Source organism: Phaethon aethereus (assembly GCF_964289735.1).
Source record: "Phaethon aethereus genome assembly, chromosome: Z".
NCBI classification, from domain to species: domain Eukaryota; kingdom Metazoa; phylum Chordata; class Aves; order Phaethontiformes; family Phaethontidae; genus Phaethon; species Phaethon aethereus.
This window is the reverse complement of record NC_138577.1, coordinates 70829216-70847772: the sequence shown is the minus strand read 5'-3', so window position 1 is coordinate 70847772 and position 18557 is coordinate 70829216. Positions and strand designations below refer to the sequence as shown.

At 37.4% G+C, this 18557-nt stretch overlaps 1 protein-coding gene across 1 annotated transcript in view; it reads left to right on the top strand.

The window, feature by feature from the left end:
* The window catches only part of DMXL1 (Dmx like 1), a gene marked incomplete at both ends in the record, with an annotated part of 81626 nt that extends 63337 nt beyond the window's left edge, over positions 1-18289 (top strand). Inside the window, 16 exons of the mRNA XM_082013019.1 lie at positions 108-247; positions 582-667; positions 2484-2685; positions 3917-4034; positions 5289-5351; positions 6275-6361; positions 7021-7142; positions 7258-7399; positions 12814-12864; positions 13137-13197; positions 13755-13882; positions 14060-14152; positions 14617-14708; positions 15641-15693; positions 17447-17664; positions 18065-18289. Of these exons, the coding sequence (XP_081869145.1) occupies positions 108-247; positions 582-667; positions 2484-2685; positions 3917-4034; positions 5289-5351; positions 6275-6361; positions 7021-7142; positions 7258-7399; positions 12814-12864; positions 13137-13197; positions 13755-13882; positions 14060-14152; positions 14617-14708; positions 15641-15693; positions 17447-17664; positions 18065-18289 (1881 nt within the window). The remainder of the gene's footprint in view (positions 1-107; positions 248-581; positions 668-2483; positions 2686-3916; positions 4035-5288; positions 5352-6274; positions 6362-7020; positions 7143-7257; positions 7400-12813; positions 12865-13136; positions 13198-13754; positions 13883-14059; positions 14153-14616; positions 14709-15640; positions 15694-17446; positions 17665-18064) is intronic.
* Positions 18290-18557: the final 268 nt, after the last annotated feature.

Below are 18557 nucleotides of genomic sequence, written 5' to 3'. Positions count from 1 at the left end.
GCTTTTTTATAAAAAGCATTAAGTATTGTATCATTGTATTTTTTAGAGATAATTTAAAACTAGATGTTGACTAGAAGATACTCAAGGAATATTGTTTAAATTTTTAGCCTTTTCTTCCATCGCAAAGTAGAGTGGAATATGATTCAGAAGAGAGTCAGGAAAGTGGCGAAGATGATGAAGATACTGATGGAGATATGTTTGCATCAAATTCACATAACCAAGAGCATTCTAATTCAAATTCATACAGGTAAGTACCTCTTTAGAATTCAAGATGTTGTGCAATGGCTAGACTTGCATTTCTGGCCTTTTACGTTTGAGATAGTACACCAGTTACTTGATATTTCATGTCAATGCATTATCTAGACTTAGTAGTTGATTTTTCACAATGATTATTTTACTCATTTTATTAATACATGGTGTAGTGACTTTTGAATTGAAAGTATCTATAATATTCTAAAATAATGTTTGTAGTTTTCAGCAGTTTATAATGAGGATTTAAAGCTCTAAATTTGAATCCTAGTTGTGAATAAGTGAAAAATACTTTCCTATTAGTAAATAACTTACTAGTGCTTTCTTGTTAGTTGGGCACTGATGAGATTGGCAATGGTTCAGCTGGTACTTCACAATTTGAAGACTTTCTACCCTTTGGCTGGACATGATCTTTCAGGTAATAAGCAGCAGAGTTGTCTTTTCATACTTAATAACGGCATTTGAAATCAGTAATGTGTTGAATAATATAAATGTTGTAGCTTTATTTTTAGCTCAGAAGTTCTTAATTTTTCCATGATCTGGGAATAATTGTTCTGATACTGTTTATCATACAGGTATATTTATGAATTAACATGGAGGGCGGGTAAGGTGAGTGGGTGAGAAGGAATGCTCAGTAGTTAGCAGAAGTCTCTGCGTACTTAGTTTTTTCTTTGCCTCTTAATCATACAAGAATGTTTACAACATTTATTTCTTGGTGGAAACCCTGTAGTTTTTTTATAACTCAGGTTACATCATCCGTACTGTTTCGTGGAATCATAGAATAATTTGGGTTGGAAGGGATCTTGCAATGAACAGGGACATCTTCAACTAGATTAGCATGCTCAGGGGCCCATCCAACCTGACCTTGAACACTTCCAGGGATGAGGCATCTATAGCTTCTCTGGCAACCTGTTCCAGTGTCTCACCATCCTCATTGTAAACAATTTCTTCCTTATATCTAGTCTAAGTCTACTCTCTTACTGTAAAACTGTTACTCCTTGTCCTACCACTACAGATCCTGGTAAAAAGTCTTTCTCCATCTTTTTTGTAAGTGCCTTTTAAGTATTGAAAGGCTGCAATAAAGTCTCCCAGAGCCTTCTCTTCTCCAGGTTGAACAACCCCAACTCTCTCGCTCTTTTTTGATTGGAGAGGTGTTCTGTCTTTCTTGACTGTTTTTGTGGCACTCGTCTGGACCTGCTCCAACGGGTCCATGTATTTCTTGTACTGGGTCCCAAGAGCTGGAGAGAGTATGAATTAGAGGAGATTAATCAGTACCCTTCCCTGCTGGCCACCCTTCCTTTTATGCATACCAGAGTATGGTTGGCTTTCTGGGCTGCAAATGCACATTGCTGGCTCATGTCCAATTTTTCATTCACTGGTACCTTCCAGTCCTTCTCCACAGGGCTGCTCTCAGCCCATCTGTTACTTGGCCTGTACTGATACTGGAGATTGCCCCAACCCAGGTGCAGGACCTTGCGCTTGTTGAACCTCATGACATTTGCATGGGCCTGCTCCTCAAGCCTGTCAAGGTCCCTCTGGATGACATCCTTTGCCTGTAGTGAATCAGCTGCTCCACACATCCTGGTGTTTTCTGCAAACTTGGTGAGGGTAAACTCACTACCACTGTCTACATCATTATCAAAGATACTGAACAATACCAATCCCAGTATGCACCGTGGAAGAAAACCACTTGTTTCTGATCTCCATTTGGACATTGAGCCATTGATTGCAACTCCTTGGATGCAGTCAGTCAGCCAATTTCTTATCCATCCATCTTAACGTTCTGGTTTAAAGGTAAGGATGTTGTGTGGGACCATGTCAGAGGCCTTACAGAAGTCAAAAATAGAGGGCATCAGTTTGTCTTCCCTTGTCTACCAGCACAGTCAGTCCATCATAGAATGCCACCAGATTAGTCAGGCATGATTTGCCCTTTGTGAAACCATGTTGGCTTTCTCTCATCACCTGCCTGTCATCCATATGCCTTGGCATAGCTTCCAAGAGGATCTGCTCTATGTTATTTAACTTCCATCAGCATTGGAGAAGTCTGTTCCTGTATTTAGCAATGTTAGCACAAAGCAGTTCGTCTGTTTATACTTGCAAGTACCAAGTTGAGGTTTGAACAAAGCGTGCTTTTGGAGATACTTGAAATACACTTCAACTGTGCAGTTATTTTCGTCAAGGTTTTATAATGGAGAGGGAAGGGGTTTTTTATTATTGTTTACTTGTTTTTCTAGAGCTTCCAGTTAGCTCCCCAATATGCCATGCAGTTTTGAAAACACTACAGCGCTGGGAACAAGTTCTTCTCCGACGTCTGGAGCTGTATGGGGGTCCACCTCAACATTATATTTCAGTTCATGCTTCTGAAGATGCCCTAGCTGCTGGTCCTGCATTGCTTCGTCATAAAACTTTACTTGAGCCTACAAACACTCCATTCAGGTGAGTTTAATTTCCATAAACACTGACTATAATAGCTTTAATATACATCTAGCATTATGTTGTTAGTGCATGTGATAGACTATAACTGTAATAAATCTACAATGCCAGTTTCTAAGCTTGCTCTAATCCACTTTGAAATTGTGGGTACACATCAGAATTCCTGCATCTCTGGCCCAAAGCAAGATCATGAAAAACAATCAAAAGTTTCTGATTTTAAGGTTTTATTGAAGCTTAACGTACTAATTTTGAGTGTCTCTGTGGAAAAACTACGCTTGACAATAAAATAAAGAATAACAAATTTGCCTTGAGAGATAATTAAAGATGAGTGACCATTAATTAAATAATTGCCCCACCTTCAGAGGGTATAAAATTATGTTCTTACCAGTATTTTTCCAAAAATCAGAGAATAAATATTTACTATTTATAATATTTGTGTAGTTGTGACTTGATGTAATTGCATGTTCAGCCAGAAGAGTATGCTCAGTTTCTTAAACTGTTGCGTTTCTTAAACTGTTGCTTTTCAAATAGATTTCTGCCTTTTATAATCTTAATCACCTGTGGTTGCAGAATCAACAGAAAGTCTGTCTTTTTGTTGTAAAATACCTCACAACTGTCGTACTTAGTTTTAGTACCTTAAGTTGATTAAAAAGGAACAGCTTAACATCTGTCTGCTGCCTGCCATTATTTTTAAATTATGATTTAAAGCAATTCAAGGTTTGATGTTTTTTGACCTGCCATAAGCAGCTATATTTGTATTTACAAGTTTTGCTTGAGCATGCAGTTTCTAGGGATAAACATAAACATTTGAAGCCTGATCTGATTCTACAGTCCTTCCTATTTTGTTACTGAAAAGTCATGGTTGTTTCAGAGATTTTATATAGTTGATGATGTGTTCCTAGCAGGAAGTGTTTGTCCATGTGATAGAAGCACTCATTAGCTATAAACAGAAATGATCCCTGTTGTAAAGAATGAGGTGGACTAAAGCAATTTTTCTCATTTGTCCTAAGATAGGAAGTGAAAATGATACATGTTCTTTTCCTTCTTCCTTTCATACTTCCTTTCACAGGTTTGTCAGGAAGATGGTACCAGAATGCTTCTGAATAGGTCTTGTTTAGAGAGCTGTAGTTTTGCTTAAGCATTTCTTCTGACTAGTTTGGTTAGAATACAAGCTATTACAGTCTCTTAGAAGTATGAGCATGATGTAAATTCTTATTTTAACTTTGTTCTGTAGATCTAACAGTCATGTTGCACTATCTGTGAAAAGGCTCTGGCAGTACTTGGTTAAACAGGAAGAAGTCCAGGAAACTTTCATCCGAAATATTTTTGCAAAGAAACGATGCCTAAACGAGGTTGGTACGGTATATAAAATGCATAAAATGTTGCAGGTCAATCTGTGAGCTTAAGTGATTTGTCTGGCTTGTTGACTTTCTAGAGCATGACTGGATAACATACTTGGCTAGGACTCTTAAATCTACAGTATTTAATATTAAAAACCGTTGTCCGTTGTTCCATTGAAAACAAACATAATCAGTCTTTGACTGTAGAGTGACAACTAAGACCACTTAACTACAGTCAGCCTCTTTAAGATCAGCATAAAAGTAGCCTCAAAAGAATGTCAAACTTGAAAATGTCAAAGATTAAAACCAGTAACCGAATCAGTCAAGTTCTGAAAGTTTGCATTTGTCCCTAACATAGTCATCCTGGGTCTATCCACTGGTTTCTATCATGTTATGATTCAATTTTAATAAGAAAAATGGTCATACAAGAGTTAATATTTCTGTCCCTGATAACTTACCCCAGTGTCTAGCTGGATTCCAGCTTCCATATTCAGTTAAATGTTTTAAAGTTGTGGTTCTGTAATGGAATTTTGCCGTTTTTCCTTCATCTTTAGTTGCTTCTTTTCTGTTTTACCCCTACTCCACATAGTTCAAAAGGATCACATGTCTTATAGAAAAACCACGGAGTAGCAGAAACATAGGAAAAAGAAGCAGGAATTAACCATGCAGGAGGGAGATTATTCATGAGTAGTAAATCCGTGGCAGCAAGTAGTTCTGTATGAGCTAATCTTTGTCCTGTCACAACTAAAATATTGGCTTGTTTGAGTATTTGTGGCTAATTGTATTCACTACAGACTTGTCCTTTGAAGATGCACCATTTCTGATCAAGTCTTATTTAATGCAGCCATGGTGCTATGTTGTATGGAATGGTATTTTGGAGTATTTTAGATGTGCTTTATGTGTTTCCAAGTAGGATCATTGACAGCCTTATGCAGCATAAGTATGTTGGCTTTATTTTGTATTCTCTTGTTGCTTATAAAATGTCAGTGGAGATCGCTTACTTTGCAATAAATCTGACTTTTGAGATGGACAAGATGCTGTTACAGTACATAATAGGTAAATCAGCATCTTCTGTACTGAATATGGAGTTTAGAATATGATAGTTACTGTTCCTACATAAAATGTGTGTGTGTGTGCGAACATGCTGTCGTGTTTCAGTTGTTCTGTGCGGGGGTACACAACAAGGAATTAAGGATTTCCTTGATACCTTGCATGTTATGTCTTATCTTTATTCTTTGTTCTGTGGTTGTTGTTTCCTTGGTGAAGTCATTAGAGGAGCACAATGAAAGCATGAAAAATTCTGTGGTGGAGGAGCCCATCGTCAATAAGGTACACAGTAGTAATAGTCAAATGAATTAGACCTTACATCATTATGAAATACTTCCTTTCTGTAATGGTGCAGATCTCACTTAAGAAATTCTTTGCTGACATTTGCTTCAGTTTTGCAAAAGATGGTGTTAAACTAGTTTTATTATAGACTCTGTCTGAAGCTAGAAATATCTTAGAAAGCTGGATTAAACAACTAGATAAGAAAAATGTGTATTATCAAATTCGGTAGCTATGCCATCAGAATTTAGACTTTTGTTGTGTTCTGGCATATACCTTGGTGTATTTCTAAAATACAAAACTGTAGACAAGATTCAAATACAACATTAGATCACATTAAGGAAAAAAAAGAAAAGAAAATATGGTAGTAAAAAGTTTGTGGTACTGTAATGTGCAGGATTCCAGATTTATTTAATTGTGGAGAATGGTGAATAGATAAGCTGACAAAGTTCATATTTATTTTCCTGCTCAGGATCTTGTCTGCACCTTCTTTTGCATTATTTCATCAGTTTCAGTGGCAAAAAGTGTTGCTAAGAACATGAAAAGATTTTGAAAATTTTTTTAAGAACAAAAAATCAGGATTCACTTTTTTTATTATCAAGATCCCCCAAGTGTGCATGTAGCCTCGCTGGTTTTCAGCATCCCTGAAAAACTTGAGAATGAACACAGTACTGTGCTTTCTGTGACAAGTTACGCTTTCTGTGTTGCTGCGGTAATCTCAACATGGCAGCGGGGAAGCTGGATTATTACACACAAAACAGATACATATAATTATTAGAGGTTATAGTTTTCATAATTTGTTAGAATTAAAACTGAGAAAAATACATGAAATTTGATATCATCCAATGTTTGGTCTTTGTACTTCCAATGAAAAGCAGTGTTGCACAGAAGTCTGCGTTTAAATATGCTTTCCTTTTTAAATACAGATAGAACTAGATTTGGGATACCCAGGAGGCAAGGCAAGAATAATCCATAAAGAGTCTGACATCATCACGGCTTTTGCAGTCAATAAGGTGAGTATAAAGGAGGTAGGATAAACTGAGTGAAGTCTGTGTCTATCGCCTGATACAGGTAGCAGTCCCATTGTGAATGGGTGAGTTATCCTTTGCCAGCTGTGCTGCTACAGCTTGAACTCTTGTCGCTCCCTTCTCTAACGCACTTCATAATTATCTTTTCATAATTAAACAGTTCTACTACAAATTGTTGTTTTTCTATTGTGCAATGGGTTGAGGGAAGGGAGAGGTGGCCTCTACTTTTTCATGAAGCTTGTGCGTAGGAGTATTTTTCCTTCACTGTTGAAGACAACCAGGAATTAATCTTTTCTGCTGTTTAACCATTTAAGCCTTAAGAAGTGGAGGAGGGGAGGTTGGTTGCAAGCATTTTAGTATATTTACGTCTTGTTTATTCTCTGAGGAAAGCAAGCAGAAACAAGAGTTGCTTGAGAAAGTTATAAAATACAAATAATGTGTGATGCTATGCCAGATGCAAATAAACTTTTAAAAGGGAAATGTCAAGTTTAAGACAGTGTAAGTTTATGAATTTGTAGACATAAATGTTTGGGTTTGATTAAGTGTATGTTTTTGAACAACTGTAACATATCCAGAGAAAATTTAAAAAAGCACTGCTTTGAATATTGATGTTGTATCTGCCTTTGTGTGTGTTACTTTTTCAGGCAAATCGGAACTGCATTGCAATAGCATCGAGTCATGACATTCAAGAATTAGATGTCTCTGCGATTTTAGCTACACAGATCTATACCTGGGTTGATGATGATGTGGAAATAGAAAATAAAGGGTATACTTTCTATGTTTCCAATATCACAGCTTGACTGTGTATAAACCAGTGTAACAAAGCATAGTATTTAATGTTGTTGTTTGGAATCTAACTTACAATGTTTTTTCATTTATAGGGCTGATGATTTCTTAGTTATACATGCTCGTGATGATCTAGTAAATGTTCAGGGAACTACTCCTTATACTCATAGTAATCCTGGCACACCTATCAATATGCCTTGGCTTGGTAGTACACAAACTGGCAGGGGTGCATCTGTGGTAAGTCACTTGTCAAAGATTAGCCTTATGTACTTATCTACTTCTCTCCTTTTGTCTGTTCAGTGTTGCTGGTTATATTTTACAATTAGCGTATAAGTTAAATGTAGCTTTTCTGTGTAATCAAGGCGAGCTGGAATTGTTTGTAGTCATCCAATTAATAGGTTAAAATACTGCACAGAATTTAAGATACACCAACTAAGCAAGCAGAATTTTTAGTCATTTATGCTTTCTTTACTTAAGATACATTGTTTAAAAATAAAGAATCAGGGTTCAGGTAAGAAGTTGCAGCTTAAATTTGTCTTTAATGTTTTGAAGCCAAATACCGTGTCTGAAAAGCATATATTCAGGATATTCCAGGATATAAATTTGTAAAGGTTGGGTAGAAGTATTTGTTTGAAATATCAAGGTAGCTTTTATTTTAAGCATAATCTTAAGTTTCATTCTGAGTTCCAGACTATTTCAGTTTTTATTTAAAATTACCAACTTCTGCTCTAGTACAAAGTGCCATTGCAGTGCACGGTATATTAGTATGAACCTGTATTATAGAAAGGACAGCAAATGAACTCCTAAAGCAGATTTCACTGGCAGGACAGAGACTTCAAATGAAATTAATTGAACTCTGGAAACTGAGCAACTTAAACTTAGGAAAAATGGGTAGTCTTGGTTTCTCTGGCCACGGTCGTAAAGGATAACAAAAAACAATTCTACAAATATATTAACAACAAAAAGAGAGCCAAGGAGAATCTCCATCCCTTATTGGATGTGGGGGGGAACATTGTCACCGAGGATGAGGACAAGGCTGAGGTACTTAATGCCTTCTTTGCCTCAGTCTTTAATAGCCAGTCCAGGTATCCGCAGGGTATTCAGCCCCCTGAGCTGGAAGACGGGGATGGAGAGCAGAATAAACTCCCCATAATCCAGCAGGAAGCAGTTAACTACCTGCTACACCACTTGAACACACACAAGTCTACGGGACTTGATGGGATCCACCCAAGAGTACTGAGAGAGCTGGCAGAGGAGCTTGCCAAGCTACTCTCTGTCATTTATCAGCAGTCGTGGTTAACAGGGGAGGTCCCAGATGACTGGAGGCTTGCCAATGTGACACCCATCTATAAGAAGGGCTGGAAGCAGGATCGTGGGAACTACAGGCCTGTCAGCCTGACCTTGGTACCGGGAAAGATCATGGAGCGGTTCATCTTGAAGGGTGCTCACAGGGTATGTGCAGGACAACCAAGGCATCAGACTCAGCCAGCATGGGTTCATGAAAGGCAGGTCCTACTTGACCAACCTGATCTCCTTCTATGACCAGGTGATCCGCCTGGTGGATGAGGGAAAGGCTGTGGATGTTGTCTACCTGGACTTTAGTAAAGCCTTTGACAGCATCTCCCACAGCATTCTCCTGGAGAAACTGGCGGCTTGTGGCTTAGACAGGTTTACTCTTCCCTGGGTAGCGAACTGGCTGGATGGCCGAGCCCAGAGAGTTGTGGTGAATGGTGTTAAATCCAGCTGGCGGCCGATCACAAGCGGTGTTCCCCAGGGCTTGGTTCTGGGGCTGGTCTTGTTCAATATCTTTATTGATGATCTGGATGAGGGGATCGAGTGCTCCCTCGGTAAGTTTGCAGATGACACCAAGTTGGGTGGAAGTGTTGATCTGCTGGAGGGTAGGAAGGCTCTGCAGAGGGATCTGGACAGGCTGGATTGATGGGCCAAGGTCAACTGTATAAGGTTTAGTAAGGCCAAATGCCAGGTCCTGCACTTGGGTCACACCAACCCCATGCAACGCTACAGGCTTGGGGAGGAGTGGCTGGAGAGCTGCCTGGCAGAAAAGGACCTGGGGGTGCTGGTTGACAGCCGGCTGAACATGAGCCGGCAGTGTGCCCAGGTGGCCAAGAAGGCCAACAGCATCCTGGCCTGTATCAGAAATAGTGTGGCCAGCAGAGTAGGGAAGTGATTGTGCCCCTGTACTCGGCACTGGTGAGGCCGCACCTCAAATCCTGTGTTCAGTTTTGGGCCCCTCACTACAAGAAGGATGTTGAGGTGTTCAGGTGTGTCCAGAGAAGGGCAACAAAGCTGGTGATGGGTCTCGAGCACAAGTCTTACGAGGAGTGGCTGAGGGAACTGGGGTTGTTCAGTCTGGAGAAGCAGAGGCTGAGGGGAGACCTTATCGCTCTCTACAACTTCCTGAAAGGGGGTTGTGGCGACGAGGGTGTTGGTCTCTTCTCCCAAGGAATCAGCGATAGGAAGAGAGGAAATGGCCTCAAGTTGTGCCTGGGGAGGTTTAGACTAGATGTTAGGAAAAATTTCTTCACCGAGAGAGTGGTCAAGCATTGGAACAGGCTGCCCAGAGAGGTGGTGGAGTTGCCATCACTGACTTGTGACGTGGCTGCACTCTGGCATTTAGCAGCTCAGAGCAAGTCCATTAGTGGTGTCAGAATGAAAGAACTATATGTTAATTCATACTGTAGTTGACTTTTTTAACATTTGATGATTAGGAGGAGTAAATAAGGAATGAGCATTATAAGAACAATAATGTTGTCCACACATGAAAGTGGGTATTGTGCCAGTACGTACACCTCTCCTATTTAGGAGCTGCTGGTCCTAGTTGCCCGTTTTGCATCTCTAGTATCACAATCAGGTCTCTTCTGCCAGTATTCTTTGAATGCCTTTAGCACTTTCTCCTCTCACTTCCATTTATATATGCGCACTACACATATGTGTAGAATTTTTCTGTGTTTCCGTATTTCTCGACAAAGTGATTACGTAATGTATTAATGTAAACTATTCTTACATGATGTTCTATTCTATATGTGGTAAGACTTCCTTACCTAAACATATATGACTATGCTTTGTGTTAAACTGTGGACCTAAATTTTGTTTGGCATGCTCTGGCAGAGTAGAGAACCAACTACAGCACTCAATGACTCCTGCCCGCTAGGGAGGGGAGACAAAGGTACTAAACGAAGGAGAAAGTAAATGAAGGAAAATATAGGGATTCTTGGAAGGAAATAGTGTTACTGTGGAAGGACTCAAGTCTGGAGGAAAACCAGCTTCATGAAAATATTTCTGTTGCTACTGTTTGTTACTTTTTTCCTTTGGATAGTGCTTTTGATCCTTGTTCCCATCTTTGCTTTTCCATAATTTGCAGCCCAATTAGTAGATCTAGTCCACTCTTCTTTACCATTACTGGCTTTTCAGTCTCGTTGTCTTTGCTTCACTTCCATCAACAAGGGAAACTGTTGGACTTAGGATAACTCGGGTGGTTAAAAACATTTATTAGCTCTAAGTTTTTTCTGTTACTCTTCGTTACTGTTTCCCGCTACATAATTTATACAAGGTAAGTAAGGAGACTCACCATCAGATCCTTCAGTACAGTGTGTTTATGCAGTTCTTGCAGGAGGTGTTTCTAAGAGGGGGCTGAAGTAAATAGTTCATACTGTCAGCTTTGAAACTCAAGCATGTTCAACAGCTTGTTGTCCAAGCCAGTATGACTGACACTATTATTCACCAGTTTACTAACTGGTGGGACAGATTTTAAGCTTTTTTATTCTTCAGCCTTACTGTACATTAGGCCTAAAGCACCCAACTCTCCAACAAAGCAATTGGTGTTCTAGCTATCAGCTGTTGTTAAGTGGAAACTGAGAGCTAGCGGTATATCCATTGTCAGTTACGTTCATAATGGAACTATTTGCTAATGATACTTGCTTTCTAAATCAGAGACTCTGTACCATAAATTTATGGTAGCATAAATTTAGTCTTTCAAAGGAACGTTTCTGTAAGCTTGCATTTTTCCAAAGCATAATCCAGTAGGGGTTAGGAGATCATGATGCATGCTTGTGTGTTGAATGAAGGAAGATGGTTACTATTGGCTTCTGGGTAAAAGTTAGTAGTTGTAAAACTCAACACAGCCCTTCATTTTGGTGAGGAAATAGAATGAGCATGAATAATTGTTCTTTCATGTACACATAGAGATAAATTGTAAGTTTAGAGAGCAAAGTATTGCAGTTAGTTACTGATTGGTGTATGTTTGAACAATATCACCCTCTGTTGTGTTGTCTTAAATCTTAGAATGTATATATTGTTTTATTCACCAATCTTTTACCAAACTGTTGAGCTTTTTTCCTTATCATTTCAAGTACTTAACAAAAAAAAAAAAAAGAAAAATAGGCATTTGAAGATTTTTTTTTTATCTTCAGGAGAGTGTTCTGAAATAAATTTGGGTAACTGAGAGGCATAAGACTTTCTCTTCAACAAAGAATAAAGCTTTGAGAATTGAAAGATCTAAATCTGCTTCCAAAACGTAATCAAGAGAATTGCAATTACTCCACTAATCCAAACCCCAGGAAATTTAGCAAGACAATTATTTCCCTTCCAAGTGTTTTTCCTCGTTTTTGTTTGTAAACTGAAAATTTGGAGAACATTGCTTTTCAACTGTTTGGATCATATTTAGTAATATGAAGCAAGTAAAAATTTGTAATTCATACCTCCTTCCATTTGACACCCTGATATGATTGGAGGCCAGGGGAGAATAGCATACTTAAAATACTCTATTTACTATCTGCTGTCACTGCCAGTGACTACAAAATTATAGCAATTGAAAATCACAGTTGGACTAGATCTTAAAAGTCTTTTCCAACCTAAATGATTCCATGAAAGTAGTAAGTGGTAAGCTGCTGTGTTGAAAGTGAGTGCTTGGGCAACAAACTGTTGTTCGTGTTACCATTTAAAGGTAACATCTGGCATGGATATAAACTTATGCCCTCTTCTCTCTGAGATGTTCAGGTAAATAATACATGCATAAGCAAACAGGGTCCCAACAATTTTCGGAGGAAAGACAGTCCTCCAAGTAGTAAGATGCTTTTGAGGAGAACTAACAGGAAGTAAAAGAGTGAAAACTTAATGCTTATGTACATTAATAGAAAGAAAAGAAGGGAAGAGACGTGCAAGGAAAATACAGATGCATTTCCCTGATGAAAAATCCCTACTGTTTCTTTCCTATTGTGGCCTGGACTTATGATTTAATTAGATGAGGTTTTTATCTTAATTGTCTAATGTCTTCAGTCCTCTTCATATGTTGAACTCATCCCAGTTAGGAATTAATCAGCTGAGAAAAACAGCATTCTTGGTACTGTACCTTGCTCGAAGCAAAGTTTGGAATTTAGGAACAGAAGTGCTAGTGAAAATCCATTGGATCTGTATTTGCAAAATTATAAGTTCTTTGAAGAATTTTTTTTATTTACCTGTTGCTAGGTATATTGCTTGTTCTGGATGGCCACAAATAATAATTTTTCAATCAATGACAACAAATTAACTAGATTTGAAAAAAAATATATTCCTTCCTATTTTTTACTTCTGTTACAGTTCACCTCTTTCTTTACATGCTTCTGCCTCTCTCTTGCTTATCTTACAATATTCAGGAATATTCCAATAGATTTAATGGAATCAGAAGGGAATTGGCAAGAAAAGAGGTAAGACTGCAGTCTAAGAAGTGTTTATATTTGGATCCATAAATCTCTGAAGCAAAAAGTTAATATTTACCTAGATGTATAAAGCTGCAAAAGTGTTAAGATCTACACTAGTCTTGGAAGAAACTGATGACTTTCTGAATTTCTAAACCCAGTACTTGCTTTCAGTAGGAATTTTGATAGGAAACAACTCTCTGCAATCACTATTCTAGTTCAGTAACTTTTTGTTCACTAGTATTGTTTAATTGTTTTCTATTATTTTGTATATTGAACAGCTGCTCAAGAAGGCTATTAATAATGTCAGAAGAATGGCTTCTCATCCAACATTACCATATTGTAAGTTCAGTTTTGTTAAAAAAAGAAAAAAGTTATGTAAAGATTATATATTTAGTAATTGGGCCTGTTTCTTAGTATGCTACTAGCACAGCAATTTATTATATGTGTTAAAAGTTGCTTATAAGCCCTATTTTACTGAAACTACTTTTAATTAAAAAAAAAATACTGTGGGATGTAGAATAGCCTTTAGAAACAGTGATACTTTTTCTAGCAAAAAGTACTCATATTTCTGTTTTATTTGTGTCTTGGATGAAAGATAGTAGGGAAAACATACATTATTATCTCCAAGTAAATAGCTTCATTTTCAGCACTATCTGAATACATTTCTTAAACAGTGAGTAAGTATAGTTCAGTAAGGTTTTTGAATAGCATGGGTTTAAGTTTCAGTGGTACCCACTACTCCTATAGTATGCCAGGTACTATGGCACATATTGTGGCAGTAGTTATTCTGAGGATGTTGTGAGCTGGTGTGAGATTTTTTTAAAATTTTGGAAGCAACTTTCCTGCTCAGCTACTACACCATCTGTGAAAAGTCGTGTAAATATTTTCTGTTGCAGACCTGACAGGTGCTCAAGATGGTAGTGTAAGAATGTTTGAATGGGGTCATGCACAGCAAATCACATGTTTTCGGTCTGGTGGCAACTCAAGGGTAACTCGAATGAGATTCAATTACCAAGGAAATAAGGTAACTGACAGAATGCTTCTGTCCTTACGCTCTTCTCTTCACTCCCGCTTCTCCCCAATGTAATTGTAAATTAGCAGAAACATCACGTTCTTTAAATCTAAAGTAGTTTCTCTGAATTGTGGATAATTTCTCTGTAATACATACATATGTACTTAAAGTTAATCTATCTTTTTTCAGTTTGGAATTGTTGATGCTGATGGATATATAAGTTTATATCAAACAAATTGGAAATGTTGCCCACTTACTGGAACTTCACCTAAACCGTATTTGGTAAGCTGAAAACTAAATTTGCTTCTATAAACTTGTGTTGTACTCTCTTATTTCTTTCCCCCTTTAGAATAGTTCGGAAAGCTCAGGAATTATGCTAATAACCAGTATTAATGAAGATTTAATAATACATTGTTGCCATCCTGTGATCCGTATGACAGACAAGTTCTTAAATCCTGTCCATACTCACTAAGTTGGAGAGTAGACAATGCAGTGTTATATCGGAAATAACTTCTTTGAGATTTGTCAGTAATTGTCAATTGTTAATTAATTGTCAATAATGCAGGACTGGAAAGTACACTTTCATGAAAAATTAAGAGTGTCAGAAGGCATATACATACTTTTATATCCTGTGTTCTTTAAATTGCTTTTAAAACAGCTTACTTTCTCAAGGAAATTTAAGATTTCATGCTTACACAAAATCCATTTCATTTTTAATTACTAATTTCTAAACTGCAATTTTTCAGACGTGGCAGTGTCATAACAAAACAGCCAATGACTTTGTTTTCATCAGTTCATCATCTTTGATAGCCACAGCGGGATTGTCTTCCGACAACAGGTAGGAACTGCTGTGATAATGCATAGAAATGAAGTGGTGCCATGTTTTTCTCCCCTTCCAGCTGCCCCTTTTTTTGATGATTCTTGTTAAGTGGTTTAAGAGCAACGTGCATATTTCTGCTCTCTTTCTTTCTTTGTGGAAGGGGAAGAGAAGCAATGTTTACAGCTAAATTCCATGTGCCTATTAAAGTAGTTTCCACAGGGAAGCACAAATCCTCTGTTCATGTTCCATATGAGGAGGGGAAGTGGAGAGGGGTTGCTGATCTCTTCTCCCTGGTATCCACTGACAGGACGTGTGGGGATTCTTCAAAGCTGTGTTAGGGGCAGCTCAGACGGAGCATTAGGAGACATTTCTTTACCAAGAGGGTGGTCAGCCACTGGAACAGGCTTCCTAGAAAGGTGGCTGATGCCCCATGCACATCAGTGTTCAAGAAGCATTTGGATAATGCCCTTAACATGCTTTAACTTTTGGTGAGCCATGCAGAGGTCGGGCAGTTGGACTAGATGATCTCTGTAGGTCCATTCCAACTGAAATATTCTGTTCTATTCATATGAGTTGTCTTAAATTATTTTTGTAGACTTAAGAGAGTTGTGCCTAGCTCTTCATTTCAACTTACTTTCTTAAGTAAGTTTTGATGAAGAAATAGCAAAAACTGCTAATATTTATCTGAATTCAGCTACAAGAGATGGTAATCTCAATTTGAATCCTTTATGAGAATAACCAGTCACAGAATGGTTGTGTAGAGGGCATGTTCTTGCAGTATATATATAACTATGAAAGTAATTTGGGATCTGCTCAAAAGTAATCACTGAAAGTCTGTTTACAGTACATTTATGCCTGAAACAATCTTTTTAAGGTTCAGGTGACTTCAAGTGCTCAAAATACTTTAGAATGTTTGTCACTGAATTAAAATGTATTTTTTTTTTCTACAGAAATATTTGTCTTTGGGATACTTTGGTTTCACCTACAAATAGCTTGGTGCATGGTAAGTGAAACACAATCAGCAAAATATTTTATCACAGGAAAAATACATATGTGTGTATGTGTGTCTGTCTTTATGGAAAAGTTATTGTGGGAAGTAGTTTTAATATTAGCAGTAAAACATCTTTCACTGTCCTGTGTGAGTGCACCAGCAGGAATATAAAAGCAGATTCTTGAAAAATGATTTAGTGCTATATATTGGTTTCATGGACATGAGCACCTTCCTTTGCATACCTTGTATCTTTGCAGCAGAAATGCAATCCCTGACAGCCAGACATCTGTAATTTCAGTTCCTTTTTAAAAGATTCTGAGCGTCTCCTCCTTGTAGCGACTAGCATATTGAGAAGACAATAGCTATAACACTGTCAAACTACAGTTTTTAGCAGTTATAAGATACGTATTTGCAGGATATGCATCCATACCCTTCAACTCAAGGTTCCTATGGCCGTGTCTGTACTCATAAATCAGAGAGGCCCCACTCAAAATTTATCAATTAAGTGTTAGACCAAGTAATGGTACTATAAAGATAGCATTGAGCACTTGCAGGTACATTATCTGTTTGGAGAACAGGAGAGGACATGGTTCTTTATGAACTGCTAAGCATTTCATTGCTAGTGAAAAAGCTGTCCTGAGAAGCCACAATTATATAACAGTTCTCTGAAGGTATGTATATGAATAAACATGCCAAATTTTCTAGAAAATATTTATTGATTTTTATTAATATATTGAACAAGTAATATATTATGTACAAATAAGATCCCATAATTATATAATAATTTTCAGAGTTGAACTAAAAGATAAACTTAACTGCTGTATTTGTCAAGTAGTGCATTTTTGCTTTCCAAGATTGTCCAGTTCTATGGCACTTTTATTCTGTGTATTATGCCAAATACTGTGGAATGTTAAATGCTTTTTGTGTGTGTGTGCATGTATACATGTAGTATTAGAAAAATACTTTGGAAGAATTATTCCTAAGTATGCTTTTTGAAATGTGATAAATATTTGGCGGGGTTTAACTTTAACTTTATTACTAATATTTTTTTGCAGTGAAGAAGAAATACATTTCCATATATGAAATACAGAATTAGGCTCAAAGAGAGCTGTGAACTTGTAATTGAAGTATGGTGAATGATATGTGTGAGACTCGTGGAATTTCTAAACATAAATTTAGAGAACCCTTTGAACTACAAGTACAGTGTACTACATGCCACGTGTTAGGATTCGTAGTGTCTAGTCTCAGCCATACTAAGCTTTGTTCTGGTAATTGTAATCTTCATTTACTTCCTCCACTCATTTGCGGGAGTAGACATATCTGAACAAATGTGAAAGGCAGCAAATTAAAATTAATATAACCAGTGGAAACTTAGAAGATATTTGGGCAAGTAATTTAGGAGGACATTTCTTATGGGAAACATAGGCCTTAAAATAACAAGCATTAGAGAGTTTGAAAAGAATCTGTTTCTGGTCAAGGCTTAATAGTTTGTGATTATTCAGGGATAGAAAAAAAGATACAATTATTTTTTTAATCTAGACTGTAACTGCTTAATTTGAGAATACTGCAACTTCAGGATGTCTGATGTCAACCTGGACTTATATACTGCAGTAAATGGACTGGTTGTGGTCAGTTGGATTACAGCATCAAACTCACTGTTGCTACTGTCTTGAACCATTAGAGTTTGATGGAAAATTAAAGTTAGTACTATGAAATTGAGGTTAGTACCGTGTGTTTATTTAAATTACTCCTCTTTGGCTTTCAGCTTTTATCTGTCATGATAGTGGAGCAACTGTGCTAGCATATGCTCCAAAACATCAGCTGTTAATATCTGGAGGCAGAAAAGGCTTTACATGTATAATTGATCTTCGCCAAAAACAGCAGCAACAGTTACTCCAGAGTCATGATTCTCCAGTCAAAGCAATTGCTGTTGACCCTACAGAAGAGTATTTTGTCACAGGATCTGCTGAAGGCAACATAAAGGTATTAATGAGGGGGAGGGAGCAGAGGTGAAGATGGTGATGATGTCTAAATTCAAAAAGAATCTTCCATAGGCATGCAATAATTAGATATGTCATACGTTCTGTATTTTTTCTCAACCCTGACTTTCACATTTACTAATTTAATTATGAAATGTTAGTCTTACTTTGCAGTCCTCCTTTTAGTCTTATTTTGTCCACATATATATCCCTAATTATAGAAAATGAATGTTAAATGTTCTATAACTGTCATTACGGATTGCTATATATATTTTCTTTTACAGTTGATGTCAGAAAAATGAATGCAAAATGTAGTCCAGTTTCTCCATTACTCATTACTGGTGAATTTTAAGATCGTGGTAATTATCCTTATAAGGGATTTATATTTTGATGCTTTTTTCCAGGTATGGAGTCTGTCTACGTTTAGTCTTCTTCACACTTTCATCAATGAGCATGCTCGACAGTCTCTCTTCAGAAACATTGGGACGGGAGTCATGCAAATTGAGACAGGACCAGCAAATCACATATTCTCCTGTGGTGCTGATGGAACAGTAAAGATGAGAGTCTTGCCTGATAGATTCAGCCCTTTAAATGATGTGTTGAAAAATGATGTGAAATTTATGATCTAATATTTTTTCTCGGAACAGCGTATAACATTCCCCTTCTGCCATCACTGAAAATATTTTTCCTGGAACTAGTTAACAAAGATAGCTTGTGCCACAAAGACAGGCGCTTTTTTTTTCTTTTTTTCTCACCCATATTTGTTACCTGGAGCTTTTAGTCCCTGATGCACTGATGCCTTAAAGATTAGCAAGGTCCTTCAGATTTTGATCGTTGCCTAAAACAAAAGCTGTATGTGACTCTGAATTATGTACTTAGAATATTACTAAGAAGTTG